This window comes from Lissotriton vulgaris, chromosome 6 (assembly GCF_964263255.1).
Source record: "Lissotriton vulgaris chromosome 6, aLisVul1.2, whole genome shotgun sequence".
NCBI lineage: Eukaryota > Metazoa > Chordata > Amphibia > Caudata > Salamandridae > Lissotriton > Lissotriton vulgaris.
The window spans coordinates 949246500-949268064 of record NC_141694.1 but is presented as its reverse complement, the minus strand read 5'-3'; the positions used below and the strand labels follow the sequence as shown (position 1 = coordinate 949268064).

The window sequence follows — 21565 nt, the reverse complement described above, 5'->3', positions numbered from 1 at the left end:
ATCTGAGCCGGCGTCTGCAGGCATGACTGCACCAAAACTTGACAGTCAACCAAAAATATGACGCTACTTGTGTCGCAAGTACGCCACGTCTCGTATTCTGGAGTTAATGTTGTCAGACCAACATCTTTCAGAAAATTGCGCATTCTGGGAACACTTGCGAAATGCATGAGTGGTAGGCTGAACACAATTCTACTTTCTTAGATTAAACTAATGTAATTATTTTATTGAGTGTACAATTAGCCCACTTTGAGGAGAGGTAATCATGCCACATAAGCGCTTTATCTCTAACTGAGCTTGGAAAACACCCTGATGATTTTGGGTAACTCACCTTTTTGGGGCACTTTGACTCAGTTGGTGACGCGTTTTGCTTTTCCCCTTTGCACAAATATGCTGTTTGGCTCTAATTGGTCAGAACGTGTTCTGCTTAGTTACTTTTTTTGCCTGATTGTGAAGATGTTTTCCAATTTCTGACTTGTTATAGCCCCTGTAAATAGACAATGCAATGTGTGGTGGATGCAATCATATTACTATTCCAGTAAGGATTTTTTTTTAAAGCCTGGTTTATGATTCTCGATGGCTGTTCATTTTGTCCCACCGCGCCTGACTTTTCATAAGATACTGTCAGAAACCCAGTGTTGGACCGGGACAGAAAATAGGCCCACGCGCTATAATAAAAGCGGTCCCAATTGCTAAATTAGCTGGCTAATAAACGCGGCCCATGTTTGTGAATTGGAGCATTTTTTAGCTTGTAAAGACATGTTACATTAGATATTTTGAAAAATATTGGAGACTGCATGCATTTGTCGTTGCCGCAGACGATGTTTGTCATAATATCAAGGAAATCATCTGTAAAATCTGACCCACGCGACCATAAAACAGGGCCTCAAACAGCACAAAAAAACGGCCCACACAGTGACCTGTCAGATCAGCCCGTTGGACACTGCCTGATTGTCCTATAGGTCAGTTCTACCCTCTGGACAGCCCTAGACAATGTTTTATGTTTTCTGATGGTACTAGCGTTTTCAACATCATGTTGCAGGTGGCAAAATGGCTGAGTGGAATGCTGGCTACTGACATTTGCTTTGACCAGCAGGTCATCAGTTTGCATCTTAGCCAGGCCACCTGAGCCTCCTATCCTTCCAGGTTAGTAGTATGAGTACCATTATATTTTGCTCTAGTAAAACATTAACAACGTAAAGTAAAATGTCCATTGCCATGTGCTGCATGGGGCCGGGTGCACAACCCCCAGTGGGCACCCAACCCCACTAAGTGTAGGGCCTTTGGCACAGTTCGGATGTGGCCAGGCCATGTGCCCAGTCTCACCCCACACTCTGCAATTGGACATCTTGATTAACGTTAAAAAAATAATAATATATTTGGACTGGAGAGAGGGCTGTAGGGGGCCCACAAGGTTAAGGGGGTTAGGCTATCCCTACCATGCCCCCTTATACATTTCTTTTGATACTTTCCAGAACACGGGGACCGAGTTCCCCATGTCCTGAAATGGAAGCCGGAGAATTTCTCCTCCTGTTGTGGCAAGCCAGTCAGAGTTAGAGCTCGTGCAGGACACACGGGAACCTCTCGCTACCATAGGAGCGAAAAGACCGGAAGGGAAAAGACCCCTCAGCGCATCAAATTGCTCTAGTACTTAAAGTTGTGTGCTCACAGGCCTCTTGCAAGAGTCCTGTGATGACTGCTGCCCAGATATGCATCAAATTTGACCCTTAATTTCTCAAAGCGACTGAATGGATTAACACCAAATCACAAAAAGCATGCTTGTTGCATACAGATCTAGCTTCCTGCCAAATATGGTGCAATTCTGTTCAGCCGTTTGAGCTGGAGTTCTTTTCGAAATTCAGAACGGATAGTGCCTGGAGAAATTGCATTTTGGGACCACCCTTTTTTCTTGGCCCCCGTTTAATGGATGCCCCAAAAATTTCCAGGAAGAGCTGAAGTAGATGAGCTTTTATTTTGGGAAAGTTTCATAAAGATTTGTCAAACATTGCCAAAGGTATTAACAAACCCTAAAACGCTCTTCTTGTGGGTTGTAACTAGGTCCTAACTAAAATTACAGACAGTAATATAGATATATATATCAGAAATTAATTTAGGGCAAGGGCTGCCACCGCTGAAAGTGCAGACACAGCGAGTCCGTTTAGGCTTGTAACTTGTTAAACCTAAAAAGGAACACCCAGGTGAAGCGAAGTGTGCTACATAAAAAAAAAATCCGGGATGAATGGTTTTAAGCCCACTGGAGGGTGAGAACTATGTAAATAATTTCCCCCTAGAGGGATAAATATGAATTGAAATGACTGTTTGGACCACAAAGACCAACATGCATCGAGGAGGATCTGAAAGGCTGAATGGTGAGAGAAAATCGGACAGCAGCGTGTCACAAATAAAATGAACTACCAACATTACTTTGCATATTAAGAGTGTTAATTTTATAGAAATGCTTAAAAACTCACCAATAAAGAGGGTTTTTTCAGCATTCTTATTGTTTAGTGGTCACAAACAACCCAACTGAACTTGTAATATCACACCTGTGCGCAAGGTACATGTGGACCGAAACGCACCAGGGAATCATTGTGATCAATCACTGGATTTAAATTAAGTTTATATATATATATATATATATATATATATATATATATATATATATATATATATATATATATATATATATATATATATATATATATCCCGGCGGTAGTCACCACTTGGTAGTTACATTTCTATAGGAAAAGCATTTTTGTGTTGCTAATAACTTTGGCTCTGTTTGACATCTTTGATGACATCATCCAAGTTTCTTTTGTACACATTGCTCTGTAAACGGTTATAGCATTAGAGCTATGAAAGTAAATGGAAAACAGTGCAGAATAATATGAAACATCATTACTGCTGTCATACATACAACCCCCATAGGTAAAGTAAGCTTGTGCTGTGGCCAACACTGACCCTATACCATACACTCCATCGATAGCCAAGTTGATATTGACTATTAACCACAGATAAAAGAGTAACCTATCCTGCACAAGGTGTTCAATCTGTACACAACTGTTCACAGAAAATCAAGTTCCTTCAGATAATGAAGCCTTGTTACATAACTAATGCCCTACTATTGACAGTCTTTACTTGTATCAAACCACTGATAGTCACTGGACCTACATTGAGAAAAGAAGCAGATATAAGTAGAAAAATGGGGACTGTTAACACTGTCTACTCCATATAAAGAGTTTACTTTTGCTACACTGTTTGTAGACAGTTAAAATCCCATGGGGAATACACCAGAGTATTAAAAAGTATCTACTAAGAACAGTGTACACTCAATGCAAAACTTGTCCAAAGAGCGACTATTCACTTAAAAAAACCAGGGTCTAAAGGTGCTTAAGATCAGACCACCTGCAGCTTTCATACTGTGGTGCAACCTTTACAGGCAGCCCATCCTCTAAAGCAAAACAAGCATATGAACATAGGGTAGTACCTGGTGCACACAGTCTTCTATGTTAAGTAGAAATTGTCATGCTGAGACTGTTCTGTCTAATAACTCAAGGCTGTTTACAATACTTAATATGTAATACGTAGAATCCTTGCACAGCTGGAAACTTTTTCTGCAGTACCGAAATAGTGTGGAACATAATGAACACAAGTCATCAACTGCCACCTGCACACAGAGTTACTCTTCAATACAAAGATGTATAACATGTTCAATACCTCTACACACCTATGATGCTTTAGGTGCACATGAGTTTTGTAAACACACACATTTGCTGGACACAGGCTGTACAAAATTAGGTAGGAAAGCAAATTGGTAGTTACTTGCCACTATGTAAATTAAAAAAAAACCTAACAAACTCCTGGTATCATACGCCGACGACACCCAGTTGGTCGTCACCCTCACTGAAAGCCCTTCCATCATGGCGTCCAGGTTCAGAAATGGCCTGGCAGCAGTGGCACAATGGATGACGGACAACTATCTCCAACTGAATGCCGGGAAAACCGAGGTGCTCCTTCTTGGCAGAAACACCAGCCATTGGAACGAGCACTGGTGGCCGTCATCCCTTGGTACCACCCCACTCCCTAAATCTAGCGTCAAAAACCTGGGAGTCTGGATGGATGCCACTCTCAGCTTCCAGACACACACCAAAAAGGTGGCAGCCACTTGTATAGGTCTTCTGAGAAATCTTAGGCCCATACTTGGCTTTTTCGATTCTAAGGTCCGCCAGCTGATTGTCCAGGCAACCATCTTATCACGCCTGGACTACGCGAACGTCCTCCTCCTAGGTGCAAACAAAGCAGAAACTGCTAGGTTTCAACGAGTCCAAAACGCGGCGGCAAGAACGCTGGTCGGTCTTCCCCGCAGATGCTCAGCCAGAGCCACCATCCGCAAACTTCACTGGCTGCCCGTCGAAAACAGAGTAAAATTCAAAGCTCTCATTACGATCTTTAAAATCGTCAAACAGGGAAACCCCCCTCTGCTACAAAACCTCACCTGCCCCTATGCTCCTAGCCGCGAGTTGCGCTCCTTCAACCAACTCCTTCTGAAAGTACCTCGAATAAAGCTCTGTCGCACTGGAGGTCGCTCCTTCAAGGTCCTGGGACCCAAGTTATGGAACGCTCTTCCTCTTCATATACGTTCCATAGACTGCCTCTCTGCCTTTCGTAAGGCAATCAAGACCCTTCTATTTCCTCCCGACTAGTGCAGCTCCCTTCCCCCCCCCCCCTCCCATGCTCTCCTCCTGGTAGGGTGTGTGACTTCTCTCAGCGCCGGGACGCCCTATTGCTGGGGCAGCTGTTGCGCTTCACCAAACCCAGAATAGAATAGAATAGAATGTCATCAGTGATGTCATCAATGATGTTGTTTGAGATGTCTTCAATGATATCATAATTGATGTCCTATAGGATGCTTTGAGTGATGTAATATGTGAGGTCATAAGCAGTTCATGGGAGGGGCGCAAGTTATAGTTACCTATGCTAAATATAACTGGTGAATTTCTGTGTTTTTAATTTAAAATGTTGTCACTGACGTATTCACCTAACTCTAACATTACTTTAACCTTTGGTTTTTCCCAGTGAATTTATCTCTCTCTCTCTCTCTCACTTTCTCTCTCTCTCTCTCTCTCTCTCTCTCTCTCTCTCTATTGTATTGTAATTGCATTTTTATGGTGAGTACTAACCCTGATGAGGCGTCATATCGCTTTTTCAGCAAGTAGCGCGCTACACAGGAACCCATGAAGGATTAGTGGTGAATTATTATAGTGAAATATGAAAGTAATTTGAGTGGTGGATAAGTTAGTCAGTTATTTGGATTCAGCAGGATAGTAGAGGAATAGAAGAGGCAAAAAGGTTTGCATTTATATAACGCTTGCTACCCATATGGGGTGTTGAAGCAATTTTTTGGGTGAGTAGCACGCTACTTTGGAACCCATAAAGGATTAGTCTGGATTGATAAGGATAGCAGAGGGATAGAAGAAGAAAAAAGGTTTGCTTTTATATAGTGCTTGCTACCCCTGAAGGGGTGTTGAAATGTTTTTTTTGCCGAGTAGCACACTACTCCGGAACCCATAAGGGATTAGTGGTGAATTAGTATAGTGAAATATGAAAGTCATTTGAGTGGTGGATATGTTAGTCTGTAATTTAGATTAAGAAGGATAGCAGAGGGACAGAGGAGGGAAAAAGGTTTGCATTTATATAGCGCTTGCTACCGCTGATGAGATGTTGACGTGCTTTTTTGTGGAGTAGCATGCTCGTCAGAACCCATAAAGGATTAGTGGTGAATTAGTATAGAGAAATATGAAATTAATTTTAGAAGTGGACATGTTAGTCTGTTATTTGGATTGGAAAGAATAGTGGAGGGATAGAAGAGGAAAGGATTTAGACATATTACCCATTGGTGGTTGCTAGTTATATTGAGGACATATTTTTCTTTTCTGAATAACTTTAGTGCCGTTTAAGGAATTTTGACAGATTTTCAAAACTAGTGTACTAGTCACTTGAGCTGCTGTCTGGAAAGTGTTGTGGTAATTCTTCAAGCAGTGGTCGAGAAAAGTTGGGGGGGTCCCAAAATACGTTTTCCCCATACAATTTCCCATAGGAATTTTATACACGACTACAGCCCGAATCGCTAGAGAGAATGACACCAAATGTGCCAGAAAGCTAGCTCTTGGTCCAGAAACAGACCTTTTGGTAATTTGGTTAAAATCTATTCAGTAGTTTGGAGCTATTAAAGAAAAAAGAAATATAGATATCTAGTGACGTGCATCCATCGCGTATCCACCATATTGGATATACAGATCCATGTGCCAACAACAATGCTGTGATTGGCTGGTCGCAACCTGACAGGGAAGTTGCAGCTGCCATTTTATCTATTGGGACGCGGTTCCAGGGCCTCAAAATTGAAGCGAAATGTAATAGAAGGGGTCAGGGTAGAGGTACCCTGACCCCTTGGGTGCAGTATATATGGGTCTGTGCCCGATGGGCCAGAAATATTCTAAAACTACTTTGTTCCAGGTGTGAGGATCCGTGGATCCGTCTAGGTGCTCCATGCGCCCACTGGGTAAATCCACGCCGGATCCGCGGATCTAGCACCTAATGAAAAAAAAACATACACTCATTCATGGTCCCACTTACACACACTCAATTATACTCCCACACTACCATTCATGCACCCACTCATTTACTCATATAGGCACTCACACACCCACTCACAGATCCATACAGAAACTCACACACCCACTCACTGAGACATTCAGCCACTCACACACCCATTCACAGACCCATAAAACCACCCACACACCCCCTCACCCTCAAAACATCTCACTTACCCAGTGACACACACAAAACCACTCACACACCCACTCACAGACCTATACAGCCAGTCGCACACCCAGTCACAAATCCACAAAGCCATTCACACATGCACTGACACACCCACCAAACCCACTTACAAACCCCGACAACCACTCACACACCCAGGTTTCAAGGATGTTATAGTTTAGAAATAGCATTACAAATATTAGAAATTCACTGAAAAAAACAAAGGTAGAGGATGTAATAGTTAGGAAATAGCATTAGAAAGCTGTATAAATTCACAGAAAAAAAAGGTAACAAGAAAAGTATAGTTAGGAAATAAAATGTAAAAACCCTTAGAAATTCACTAAAAAAATAAAAGTTACAGGGATGTTATAGTTAGGTTCAGATTTTACATAGAGAAAACCATAGAAACTCAGCAGTTATAGTTATCTCAAGTAACTAGAACGTGTGCCCTAAGGTACCTATTACTTGCGCTGTTGCCATGCACTGCTATTGATCCTACATATTATATCAATCACGACATATTCTGTGACAGCAACAATAATATGACTGCAACATTTTCAGTGAAGCTATTGATGAGAAAACTGTGCAAGGTGGGGGGTGAGCTATATTTACCTTAGGGAATGAGTTCTAATTACTTGATATACCTACAACTGCGGAATTTCTATGGTTTTGTGTGTGTAAAATCTGAACCTCACTATAATGTCTCTGTAACCTTTGTTTTTTTGTGTGAATTTCTAAGGTTTTAAGAAGATTCTATTTCCTAACTATATTGTCCCTGTGACCTTTGTTTTTTTCAGTGACTTTTATATGTATATATATATATATATATATATATATATATATATATATATATATATATATATATATATATATATATATATATATATATATATATATATATATATATATATATATTATATATAAAATGTGTGTGTGCGTATAATCACTCATAACTAGTAAGACTAAGTAAACATATTAATGTGGTGAGACTTTCCCTACCACTTCAATGGAATAGATCCCATATATGAATAAGTCTGACCCAGCCTATATCCCTAACAAGGGAAGTGTCAGACACCGAACAGAAAAATCCAGCCATCTTTTTACCATAAAAACTGACATATAAGGGATTTCATTGAAAACTCTATGCATGTCCGTTGGGGATTTTGAAGATTCTCCTGGACTCTGGTATTGTGTGAATCGACAATCCTAGTGACCATAGTACAGTACAGAATAGTGTGAGGTTTGTTACACCACTGATAGTGACGAATCTGCCCCTCCCCTATAGTTAAAAACTGTTGAAGGGGGCACAGTGTATCCGCTGGTGGTTGAAGCTTCTGCCCAACTACAACCTCTCTGAACTTCGAGGTGCAGGATACCGTGTGAGACTGTTCTCATTGCCGGAAACATAATTCGGTTATTTGAACGCTCGCTGCTGTAACGTGCGGTGATAAGCAAGTCACACGTCTGAGCCCTGGGATGGTCGAGACAGCCTTTCACGCAGAAAATCTAGTGCCAGTGTGCCACACAACCAGGTATCAGTAACGCCGGTTGTTTCAAGCGCTTAGAAACTGCGGAAATACTGTGTACTCTGTTTAAATATGTTATTTTCATTATAGTATATGCTGACAAGTTCTATCATGTGTGAAGGGTCTGCATACTGATCACTAGAGTGCAAGCCTTTCACTGAACCGAATGGGTGCAGGGACGAAGTTTGGTTATTTCTTCATGATTAATACCAACAAAAAAAACTTTGAACATTAAAGCACCACAAATTGACCCTCTCGCTAATATTAGGGAGTTTAACGCTATAATTAAGACACTCGCTTGAGCGGTGTGTTTGCAACTTTCCTCTTAACTGCAACACGACAACAAGCAAAAATGTTACGTTCCGCGAATCCCCTTTGGGTGCCGCGGCTGCCCAAGGGTACACATTTTATCAACCGAAGACGAATGAAAGGCTGAGTGGGACTCAGAAACAAGGCAGCCGCGGGATGCTCACAAGTAAACAACCCGCTATGACGCAGAAGCGGTGTACTGTGTTTAACTCGTTTCAACGGAGGCCTTTCGTGGAGAATTTTAGAGATGGCCCCTTGCTGCTGAGAACTGTGTGCGGCCCGCAGGCCTCGCAGAGCCATCATTTTATGTCGAAGCTCGATAACACATTAGCAGGGTAATAACAACACTTGGAAACTACAAAGATAAGAAACGGCTCCCCTGTGTGACGAGCGCCGTGTGGAAATGAAATTATTATTATGACTAGTGAGGAAGCTTGCAACAGCGCATAAGGCTACTAGTATCTCCTCTGGGCACTGACAGGTTAAAAGGAACAGGCAGGACCACCAGACCTCACCATCACAGAAATATAAAAAATAACCAGATCATTCTTAAATACTCTAGATATTAGTAGATTCATGTTGGGGCACTCTCTGTTCCCACGTGTTCTAAACAAGCCCACTCTCATGGGGGTGCTCTGTTTATGGGTATTGTAAACATTGGCTGAATAGTGCTGGTGCTCCGGCTGCCCACTCCAACAATTGGCAGAGTAATGGCGGCGCCCTGTTGCTCAGCGTGCTAGGCGCTGGCAAATTAGCCCTGGTGCGCTACTTGCGCCTAAATATTCAGAACACTGGAAGAGTAATTCCGGTGCAGAGTATTCTATACATTGACAAATGAATGCCGGTTCTCTCTTCACAAGTATTCTATACATTGACTAATGAATGCTAATGCAGAGTATTCCATACATTGACAAAGGAATGCTGATGCTCTCTTCCCAAGGATTCTATACATTGACTAATGAATGCTGATGCTCTCTTCCCAATGATTCTATACATTGACAAATGAATGCTGCTGCTTTCTTCCCAATGACTCTATACATTGACTAATGAATGCTGATGCTTTCTTCCCAAGGATTCTATGCATTGACTAATGAATGCTGATGCTTTCTTCCCAAGGATTCTATGCATTGACAAATGAATGCTGATGCTCTCTTCCCAACTACTTTATACATTGAGTAATGAATGCTGATGCAGAGTATTCTACACATTGACAAAGGAATGCTGGGGCCCTCTTCCCAAGTATTCCATAAATTAACAAATGGATGACGATGCTCTCTTTCCGAGTATTCTATGCAATGACAAATCAATTCGGTACTCTCTTTCCGAGTATTCTATACGTTGAAAAGATAATGCTGGCGCTCTCTTCCCAAGTATTCTGTACATTGACAAATGGATGCCGGTGCTCGCTTCCCGAGTATCCTATACAGTGACACATTGACTAATGAATGCTAGTGCAGAGTATTCTTTACATTGACAAATGAATGCTGTTGCCCCTTCCCAAGGATTCTATAAATTGACTAATGAATGCTGGTGCTCTCTTCCCGACTATTCTATACATTGAGAGATGAATGCTGTTGCAGAGTATTCCATACATTGACAAAGGAATGCTGATGCTCTCTTCCCAAGGATTCTATACATTGACAAATGAATGCCGGTTCTTTCTTCACAAGTATTCTATACATTGACTAATGAATGCTGGTGCTCTCTTCCCGACTATTCTATACATTGACTACTGAATGTTGATGCAGCGTATTCCATACATTGACAAAGGAATGCTGATGCTCTCTTCCCAATGATTCTATACATTGACAAATGAATGCTGCTGCTTTCTTCCCTGATGCTCTCTTCCCAAGTATTCTGTACATTGACAAATGGATGCCGGTGCTCGCTTCCCGAGTATCCTATACATTGACACATTGACTAATGAATGCTGGTGCACAGTATTCTTTACACTGACAAATGAATGCTGTTGCCCCTTCCCAAGGATTCTATAAATTGACTAATGAATGCTGGTGCTCTCTTCCCGACTATTCTATACATTGACAGATGAATGCTGTTGCAGAGTAGTCCATACATTGACACATGGATGCCGGAGCTCTCTTGCCAAGTATTCCATACATTGACTAATGAATGCGAGTGCTCTCTTCCCACTGATTCTATACATTGACAAATGAATGTTGATTCTCTCTTCCCGACAATTCTATGCATTAACAAATAATTGCGGGTGCTTTCTTTATAAATATGATAAAAGTTGTTGGATCATTGCTAATGTTCTGCCTGCTCATGCGCAATACTAAAATCAGTCGATTAATACAGGTGATATGTCTGCTTTCGGTATTGTATTGTAAACAATAAAAGACTAATGCTGGTTCTTTGTCTGGTCCTAACTACATTAAGAAATAGCAGATTAATGCTCTGTCTGTTCTTCACTAGACCTAAATAAGCAGATGAAGGCTCTGTTATTTCCTCTGTATACTAAGAACTGGCAGATTAAACCTAGTGCACTGTTCCTTTTTAAATACTCTGAAAACAGGCACATAAAACCTAGTGCACTGCTCCTTTCTAAATACTCTTAAATACAGGCACGTTAAACCTAGTGCACTGCTTGTTCCTAAATACTCTGAAAACAGGCATATAAAACCTAGTGCACTGCTTGTTCCTAAATACTCTGAAAACAGGCACATTAAATCTAGTGCACTGCTTGTTCCTAAATACTCTGAAAACAGGCACGTTAAACCTAGTGCCCTGCTTGTTCCTAAATACCCTGAAAACAGGCATATAAAACCTAGTGCACTGCCCCTTCCTAAATACCCCGAAAACAGGCACATTAAACCTAGTCTGCTGGTTGTTCCAGAATACACAGAAAACAGGCACAATAAGTACTCGGAAAACAGGCACGTTAAAACTAGCGTGACGCTTGTTCCTAAATACTCTGAAAACAGGCATGTTAAACCTAGTGCACTGCTCCTTCCTAAATACTCTTAAATACAGGCACGTTAAACCTAGTGCACTGCTTGTTCCTAAATACTCTGAAAACAGGCATATAAAACCTAGTGCACTGCTTGTTCCTAAATACTCTGAAAACAGGCATATAAAACCTAGTGCACTGCCCCTTCCTAAATACCCCGAAAACAGGCACATTAAACCTAGTCTGCTGGTTGTTCCAGAATACACAGAAAACAGGCACAATAAGTACTCGGAAAACAGGCACGTTAAAACTAGCGAGACGCTTGTTCCTAAATACTCTGAAAACAGGCATGTTAAACCTAGTGCACTGCTCCTTCCTAAATACTCTTAAATACAGGCACGTTAAACCTAGTGCACTGCTTGTTCCTAAATACTCTGAAAACAGGCATATAAAGCCTAGTGCACTGCTTGTTCCTAAATACTCTGAAAACAGGCGCATTAAATCTAGTGCACTGCTTGTTCCTAAATACTCTGAAAACAGGCACGTTAAACCTAGTGCCCTGCTTGTTCCTAAATACCCTGAAAACAGGCATGTTAAACCTAGTGCACTGCTTGTTCGTAAATACTCTGAAAACAGGCATATTAAACCTAGTGCACTGCTTGTTCCTAAATACTCTGAAAACAGGCACATTAAATCTAGTGCACTGCTTGTTCCTAAATACTCTGAAAACAGGCACGTTAAACCTAGTGCCCTGCTTGTTCCTAAATACCCTGAAAACAGGCATGTTAAACCTAGTGCACTGCTTGTTCCTAAATACTCCGAAAACAGGCATGTTAAAACAAGTGTGCTGCTTGTTCCTAAAACTCTGAAAACAGGCATGTTAAACCCAGTGCACTGCTTGTTCCTAAATACTCTGAAAACAGGCACATTAAATCTAGTGCACTGCTTGTTCCTAAATACTCTGAAAACAGGCACGTTAAACCTAGTGCCCTGCTTGTTCCTAAATACCCTGAAAACAGTCACGTTAAACCTAGTGTACTGCTTGTTCCTAAATACTCTGAAAACAGGCACGCTAAACCTAGTGTACTGCTTGTTCCTAAATACTCTGAACACAGGCACGTTATACCTAGTGCACTGCTTGACCTAAATACTCTGAAAACAGGCGCGTTAAACCTAGTGCCCTGCTTGTTTCTAAATACCCTGAAAACAGGCACGTTAAACCTAGTGTGCTGTGTGTTCCTAAATATTCTGAAAATTGGCACATCAACCCTAGTGCTGCTTACTCCTAAATACCCGGACAACAGGCACATTAAAACTAATGTGCTGCTTGTTCCTAAATATTCTGAAAATGGGTGCATTAAACCTAGTGCGCTGCATGTTCCTAAATATTCTGATTTTTGCTTCCAAGTATTCTGAGAAATTGAAGTTTTTCGCTCGTTCTCTCTATGTTACTTAATATTCTCAAAATTGGCATATTCATTCAAGTGCTGGAAACATTCACATTTATTGCAAATGATATTAGATTAAAACTGCCGCTCTAACTTCTTCTAAATGTTGTAAAAGTTGGCTGATTAGTGCTGTTGCCCTGTCTCTCCCTAAGTATTCTAAAAATTAGCAGAGTGGGAGCTAGAACACAACAAATAAAAAGATGTGCCTAAAATGTCCCAATTTGCGCCAAACTGGGCATTTATTCCAACAACGTTATGGAGCCTATTCTCTGCGTCGCCTGAAATGTAGTTTAGTTCCAGTCGCAGACCGTCAGAGATTTCACAGTATATTGTTTTCAAAGGGGGGGGGGCAACTATTGCACAAATCCCTTTAGGGCCATTTTGCAAGTTGCATTATTAGAAACGCAGCGACATGGAGTGCGTTTAATGAGTGTAATGACATGAGAAGCTGATAATGGTTACACTTGACAAAAAGGTGAATTGATTTAGCGCAGCGGATAAAATAGAAAATACTTTTTTTTTTTAGACCTAGTCCTTCTTTCATAGTCCGTATGTATGAGCTGTCAAAACCTCGATTTGTCACATTTTCTATATAAAAACTATTTGTGTTTCTGCCACTCTCATGGTGCAATTTTGCTCATTACATTACAATGGGAACCAACAGCTCGAACGGTAAATAAACGTGGAATGGGTATCTTCACAGCTCTGAACCGGTCACATTCATTCACCGGAACAGCATTTTTTTGCAGAGTTCTGCCAGCAGTAAAAACATCACGAGACCAGACTGCCAATGTTCCCGTCGATCAAAGCTATGCACTGAATGAGACCACAGAGCTTTTCGTCCTCTCTGCATCCCTGTAAGAAATCCGACGTGTTCACAGTGGCATGGCAAGTGTGTCATTGGTACTGAAAACAGACCCATGCCCTATAGCTGGGTAGGAAAAGGCACCCATAAATGTGGTGCAGTGCACCAGTACGTCTGTCGGCCCGGTGCCACTGCTCCTGCTGCACCACCGATAGCCATTCCCTTGCCTGGTCAGACGGGATCGGAACACTCTCTCTCCAAGCGGTCCGACGGAGGGCTATTACAGCCTGGCCTCGTCTAACGCCTATATATAATATGCTGGCTGTCCCAGCGCCCAGAAGTATCCGCAAGGATAAACGCAGCGCTCCACAAAACGTCCAGATAAACAGCCGGTCTCCCATGGCGACGGTCCCCGCGAATGCCTTTATCCGTTCCATTGGCCATTCGGGTTGCAGTCTGCAGTGATGAACGACCCCTCGCCTTTGAACCAAGACACGAGCACTGCTGCGACAGAGAGGCAAGTCCAAAGGTGGGACACCATTGACCCCGCTTGAAGCGAACGAAAAGACGCGTTTAGTGCAATAGCGTTTACTTTTATAATGGATGAGTCACTTGTTTTTACATAGCGCTCAGTGTATCGTTTGCTTCTAAGCACTGTGTGGTAGCTAGGGGTGCCAAGTACTGGTCGGACAAGTCGGCAATGTAACCACTGACCCAAGTGTTCATTCACTTCCACATTGATTGTGTGGAAAATGTCGACACACCTTGAGAGTTAAGAACGTGTGAGAACGTGTTAGTGTACATGTGAGGAATGTTGTGCATAGGAAAGGTGATTTGTGCTAGCCTAGGCGCTTTATACAAACAAGATGTGGAAGTCGCGTGAGCATGAGAGGGCTACTTCTTGCAAGTCAGGACGGTGTTTGTATGTGACAGAAAATCTGTGCAAATGAGGTGCGCGTTATACGGGTGGGGACTTTCCTTGCTTGAGAAGGTGGCACTTTACACAACGGAGGGGGCGCTTCATCCAAAAGAAGGGCACTTTATGCAAGAGAAGGAACTTTTAGGCAAGCGAGTAACTCTTTCTACAAGGGTTGAGCACTTGAGGCTACAGAGTGGACATTTAGTCAAGTGAAGGGCACTTTAGGTGTGATAGGCAGTGCTTTAAATGGGCCGGGTCTGTCCGGTACTGAGTACCGGCGCTTTTAAATTTTGGGAGGGAGAGTACCTGCACTTCTCAAGAAAAACGTAATACCTTTCAGTACCAGCACTTCTCAGAAACAAGCAGGTACTCTGCACTTCTATTTTTCCATTTCAAGCACTGGTGATAGGGTATCTCAAGGCAAGTCAGGGGTACTTACGGCTAGAGGGGCACTTTCAGGCAGAAAGGCCTGGGCAATAATAGGGATACATGCGATAAATTTGCCAGAATGAGGGCAGCTCGTGCAAACGATGAGCGCAGTGTGCAGGTGATGGGCGTGCTCTGTGTCAGCGAGGTGACCCTATGCAGATGAGGGATGCTAAAACTACAGGTGGCGCAACCTGGGTGAGAGTCGCGTACATTACAAGCCCTAGTTGCATAGTCTCCCTGCTCTGCCACCTCAGTGACCCTCCGGGCTCGCAGTGACCAGGTTTCACCCTCTGTGTGGCAGTGCCCGCTCCCCGGCTGGTGGCAGGTGCGTAAGCTGCCCCTCACCCTGAGTAGTTGTTCTCGCTGCCCACGTCAATGGTCTCGTCCATGTCGCTGTCCGAGCTGGAGTCCTCGCACGGTCTCTTCATGGCGGCGGTGCCCGGGATGCGAGGGGTCGGTCGGCGGGACAACTCCGCGGACTTGGCAGCTTCAGCGCTCTCTGCTGCGCTTTCCCACGCCGCCCGGCCTGACCTCGGCGACAGGCAACGCCCAGCTCCGCCAGGACACGCCCCCCTCTGGTGAGGACACGCCCCTTCTCGGGAGGACACAGCTCTCTTCCCCAGAACCCAGGGCTGTGAAGGCGGAGCTCCTATGTGTCAAGTCCCAGAATCAGCAGCCTTCCTGTCTGCAGGGACACGATCTTCCCATGGGACCAAGGGCTCCTCGCCGGAAGCAAACTGTGTCTGTTTCAGGGACACATGCTGGATTTCCCCTGTTTGTCTCGGCTCGGTTCATCAGTGTAATCTAGATAGATTTGCATGGCGGAAAAACCGGGAAGCCAGAGTTGGTGTAGGTTGAGTTCTGTGGGGGGGGGGGGGGGGGGGTACGCTGCAGGGGTCGCCGCCAGGGTCTAGGCTATGGGGGACAACACACACGTGCCAGTTATAGTGGAGCAAATAACAGAAACGCAGGCACTGTGTCAGGTCGGACAGGAAGTCCCTTGCAACTTCCAGCCATTTATTTATAGCCTTCTGGCCACGCCTGGCCAGAAGGTGATACAATGTGTGGGATTTCTTCTGGGGCTCAGCCGAGACCCCGGGAAACACTAGAGCGCTACATACCTTCCCAAGTTGGTCTTTTGACAGTCTCTGGTGTGCGCGTCAGTTCAATAGGCAAAATCTGCCAACCTTCGGCTGGGTCTTGGATTTGGCCGGAGATCGTATCGCTGTCTTCCTCTGGTGGGTGTTTGCTTGGGCGCAGACGTATCGGGTGATTGTTCAGAAATTTCAGGTCGGTCGGATGCCGACTCTGGACAAGCTGGCTCAGATCCACCTCCCCCCGGGTCGTCAGTCGGCCCGTCTTCTGTCCGCTCTGTCTGACGAGAGTCCGACGGTATTCTCTTGAACCATGATATGTTGCGGGTAACTTCTTCTCTATTGCATAGCGCAGTCACTGCGGTGCCTCTGGTCGCCGTGATCACCCACGGCTCAGTTTCGTACGGAGTGCGAAACTTCCCACCAGGCCGTCGGGTCCTGAGGAGCACTGAGTCTCCAGGTATTAGGTCCCTGTCACGAGCTCTCCGCTTCCGACTCGCTTTATCGTTAGTCCTCCGCCTTCGCTCTTGTGTGGCCTCAGGAGAATATGGTTCCGGTCTCCAGTTGTCTGCCACAGGAAGTAGATCTCGTCTTTGTCCCGCCAGCATGAGCGACCACGGTGACTTGTTGGTGGTGCTATGTGGAGTACTCCGATACTCCCGGAGGAAGTGTTGGAGCGCTTCTTCGGGATCCGTTCCCTCTACTGTGGCTATTCGCAGAATTTTGTTAATAGTTCTCATGAACCTTTCTGCCTCTCCATTGGCCTGAGGCCATTGAGGTGTAATGCGATGGGGTTTCACTCCAAGTCCCTTTAGGAATTCTTTGAGTTCATTCCCTTGGAAAGGGGGTCCATTGTCTGTCTTGATCACCCGTGGTATCCCAAACATGGCAAATGTCTTGTTGAGCACTGGTTGAATGTTAGCGAAGCTCGTTGACTCCACCACCTCCACAATAGGATACTTGGTGAAACTATCAATTATGACTACAGTGGCTCATCCGTCGGGAAAACTGCAGAAATCCAGACTGATCCACGACCACGGTGCTGGTGCCGGATCCTCTGTGACCACAGGAACAGGGGCTTCAGGCGTGCTTGTCAGTTGACATGTTCTACAGTTCTGCACGGTGATGTCCACCAGCTGCTCAAGTTCAGGAAACCATACCTTCTCCCGCATTCGGGCTTTCATACTGCGAGTGCCTTGGTGTCCAGCATGGGCGAGGACCGTTGCGTGTTCTTGTAGCGTTGTGGGGATCACCACTCTGGATCCTCTCAGGACAAGCCCGTTCTCGGCGATGCTGAGCTCATGGTGTACTCTCCAAAATCTTCCCAACCGCAATCGGTCTGGCTCGCTCCAGTTCTGAGTGTTGTGGAGGAATCTTTCCCATGATCCTGTCCGTATAGCTTGGGTAACACGCTGGATGACTGCATCATTGGCATATTGATCTGTTATCGTGGCTGCCGACAGTGCTTGTGGGCATGCCCATTGTTCGATCATGTTTACAAACTCTTCCGTTTGAGCGTCTTGGTCTTCTCCAGCCTCATTTCTTGCTGGAGGGTGCCGAGATAGGAAGTCCGCCGGGTTCCTGGCTCCGGGCCTGTATACTAGGTCCATCTGATACTGTTGGATTTGGATCGCCCAGCGCTCGATCCTCGGTGGTGGATGTGGTGCAGTGCCTTTGAACAGGGGTATTAGCGGTTGGTGGTCCGTCACCATTCGAAACTGGCAACCGGCGATGTACAGATGGAAATGGCTGCATGCCCATTTCACCGCTAGTGCTTCCCTTTCTATCTGGGAGTATCTCGCTTCTGTTGGTGTGAGAGCCTTGCTGGCAAACGCAAGTGGGACCCACACACCCGGCTCGGCTTCCTGTGTCAGCAGCGCTCCTAGCCCGACAGAGCTGGCTTCTACGAGGATTTCTGTGTTCTTGGCAGTGTCGAAATAGGCCATTGTTGTTCCATCTAGTAGCGCTTCCTTTACTTTCTCGAACGCTCCTTCTTCTTCCTGAGTCCACCTCCAGGGACTGTCTTTCTTCGTTAACTTGCGCAGTGGTTCTGCAATGGTGGCTAGATTTGGGATAAACCTTGCGCAGTATTGGGCCATCCCGAGGAAGCTTCTTACTTCGGAGGCTGTCGTGGGCGCAGGCGCATGTCGGATGGCCTGAGACTTCCGGGGATCTACTTTTACTCCGTTGGCATCAAATACGTATCCGAAAAACTCTATTGCTTTCTGGAAGAATTTACACTTATCCTTGTGCAGGGTAACTCCATGCTCGGCTAGCCTTTTGAGGGTAGCCTTTAGTCGGCGGTGATGTTCTTCGCTGGTTTTGGCATGTATCAGTATGTCATCACTGACATTTAGCACGCCTTGCAAACCGGACAATATTTCCTTGATGGTGTTTTGGAATATCTCGGCAGCTGAAGATATTCCAAAGTTGAGTCTTTTGTATCTCCTCAGGCCCAGGTGTGTTGAAAACGTAGTAATATATCTACTTTCTTCGGCCAGTCTTAGCTGGTGATACCCAGCGTTTAAATCTAGTTTTGAGAACCATTGGGCTTCGTTCAGATCAGCTAATATATCATCCACGGTGGGCGTTATGTGCCTCTCCCTTTTCATCGCTTTGTTGGGCATGCGCATGTCAATGCATATCCGTATCTTCCCAGGCTGTCGAGGTTTTTCCGCTATCACCATGGGGGATACCCCCGGTGTGGGGCCGGACACCTTCTCGATCACACCTTGTTTTTCTAGCATGAACAGCTCTTGTTCCACGGCTGCCCGCAGGTGGAAAGGGATCCTCCGGTGTTGTAGGGCGACTGGTTGGATGGCTTTATCTATGTTGAGTTTCACAGGAGCCCTTTTGATGGTCCCTAGGCTGTTGAATAGGGATGGGAATCATTGCAAGATGTCCTCGACTTGCAGGCTCTTCACCACGTTGGCGAATGCGATGAGATGAAGGTCTTCAGCCGCGTGGCTTCCGACCAGTAGGTCAGCCTCTTTGTCGATGAAATGGAATGTCATGGTCAGCTCTCTGTCTTCAGATTTCACTTGCACGGTCATTTTGCCTCGCAGAGGTAATGGCTTCTGGCTTCCATACGTGAGGATTCGCACTGCGGATGGTTTCAGCTGCGGCCTTGGGTTGAGGGTCTTGTAGTGCTGTATACCCATGACATTTATGGTGGCTCCAGTGTCGATTACTCCTGTCACTGGTGATCCGTCTATTTGTATTTGACACTTGGGCTGTGGTCTCTTTCGTTTCTTTAGGTCATTGGTGAATGGTATAAAATAGCATTCGTCATCCTCTTCGGTGGATGAATCATCCAGTCGCTCGTAATGGCGGAGATGCTATTTTGTTGAGGTTGTTGATCGTTGGTCATCCATTGTTAGATGCCTGACCGCTCCAGATAACGTCTTCCTCCCTGGTTGGCTCCTTCCGCGAGACCCACCTCTGCAGATACTAGAGAAACTAGAGAAGTGATTTGGTATCCCGCACTTCGAACATATCTTCCCTCTGGCAGGGCAGCTCTCGGGGTTGTGTTCTTCTCGCCCACAGTATCCACACATGGAACGCCATGGTGTTCTGGTAGGCCAGCGTCCTCGCATGTTGCGGCCAGAGCTGCGTATGGCACCAACTCGCTCCATCTTCACCGTCGTTCCTGAATCACCACTCGGATTAAGTGCGGCTTCCAGGGCGGTGGCCCTTGCATCCGACAGCTCGTGTGATCGGGCAAGTAGTAGTATTTCTTCTAGCGTGATACGAGGTTGACGCAGTATCAAGGTTCTTAGGGTTTTGTTGCGGCATCCTTGAATTAACTGCGCAGTGTCTTCCTTTGTTTGGTCGTCGTCTGCGCATGTGCTGATCAACTCCCTTAGCCGCGCATGAAATGCGTCCATCGTCTCTCCCTCTCTTTGTCTTGATTGGCGAAACTTGAAACGTTCATAGTGGGGATTTAGTTGTGGATCGAAATGCGCATTTAGCGCTCGAACAGCGGCATCGTAGTCGGTAGCAGCTCCGGTGTCTGGGAGATGTGCAAAAAGTTTGTATATCTCGTCCCAACCAAAATGCAATAATAGTGACCTCTTTACTTCGTTGTCCTTTTCCCTGGTGGCCACAAAGTAGTTGTTCAATCGTCCGATCCAGACCACCCATCTCAGCCCAGCTGTGCCTGGATCAATAAGCTCACTAAATGGTGGTAACACTTGGATTTGTGAGTGTTCTGACTGCTGTACCTGTGCTCCAGCCCCTTGCACACCTGCTCCCGGTGCTGGGGGTGGTACGTTTTACGCTCCTCGTGCCACAGCGGCTGGGGGATTCACTGGTTGTTGAGCTCCGCCACAGCCTCCTTGTGGATTCGACATGTTGTGGAGCTAATACGGTTGCTGGTGTCAATGCTTGTTTGCTGAATCCTCTGCGTGACTCTTGTTGGTGCTAATGCTTGTTTGAAGCTTTTTTGGCTTCAGTCTGTGCTGATGGTGGTCATGCAACCATGTTCTGGGTGCTCATGTGTCTCATTCACAGCCTCTCATGTTAGTTATCTTTGTGGTTGCCAATGCTTGTTGCTGCTTTGCTGCTGGTGATTGTTAGGGTGCAGCTGGTGTTGCCATTGCTTTTTTATGGCTCAAATACACGTGTGCTATCGATCGCTTGCCCAGGGCTGTCTCCTTTGCTGGCACGCGTGTGTCGCGTCGGATGCCTTCCTTCTCTGCACGCGGCCCGCATGCTCACTGTAGGCCTCAGTTCTTGTGCGCATGCGCAAACCGGAGCTTCACTGGTCGGGCCTTTTCCGAGGCGTCCGAATCACTCTAGAGTTCGTGTTCTCCTGCCCGCAGTTAAGCCGGTCCCTCTCGCAGCTCTGCTCACGCTGCTTACCGATTCTTCGGACAATCCTCTCGCCAGCGGGACCTCATCCGGTGGTGACACGAGGCTCCGGCAGACAGGCACGCTGTACCGGTATGATTTTCTCGTCCTTTGAGGGGGCACGTTTCAGAATCCCACCCTCGTCGCCAGTGTGGGGGGGTATGCTGGAGGGGTCGCCGCCAGGGTCTGGGCTATGGGGGACAACACACACGTGCTAATTATAGTGGAGCAAATAACAGACACGCAGGCACAGTGTCAGGTCGGACAGGAAGTCCAGTGCAACTTCCAGCCATTTATTTATAGCCTTCTGGCCACGCCTGGCCAGAAGGTGATACAATGTGTGGGGTTTCTTCCGGGGCCCAGCCGAGACCCCTGGGAAACACTAGAGCGCTACAAGTTCCATGGAGAGATTTCGGATGGCTGCAATTATCAATATGGACTGGAATCTATACATGGCATT

The 21565-nt window shown here is 45.4% G+C and overlaps 1 protein-coding gene across 1 annotated transcript in view; it reads right to left on the bottom strand.

Annotated features, from left to right (window-relative positions):
- The window catches only part of HEY2 (hes related family bHLH transcription factor with YRPW motif 2), a 70553-nt gene extending 54914 nt beyond the window's left edge, over positions 1-15639 (bottom strand). Inside the window, exon 1 of the mRNA XM_086925327.1 lies at positions 15506-15639. Coding sequence (XP_086781453.1) covers positions 15506-15588 — 83 coding nt within the window. The 5' untranslated portion in view covers positions 15589-15639. The remainder of the gene's footprint in view (positions 1-15505) is intronic.
- Between the last annotated feature and the right edge of the window lie 5926 nt (positions 15640-21565).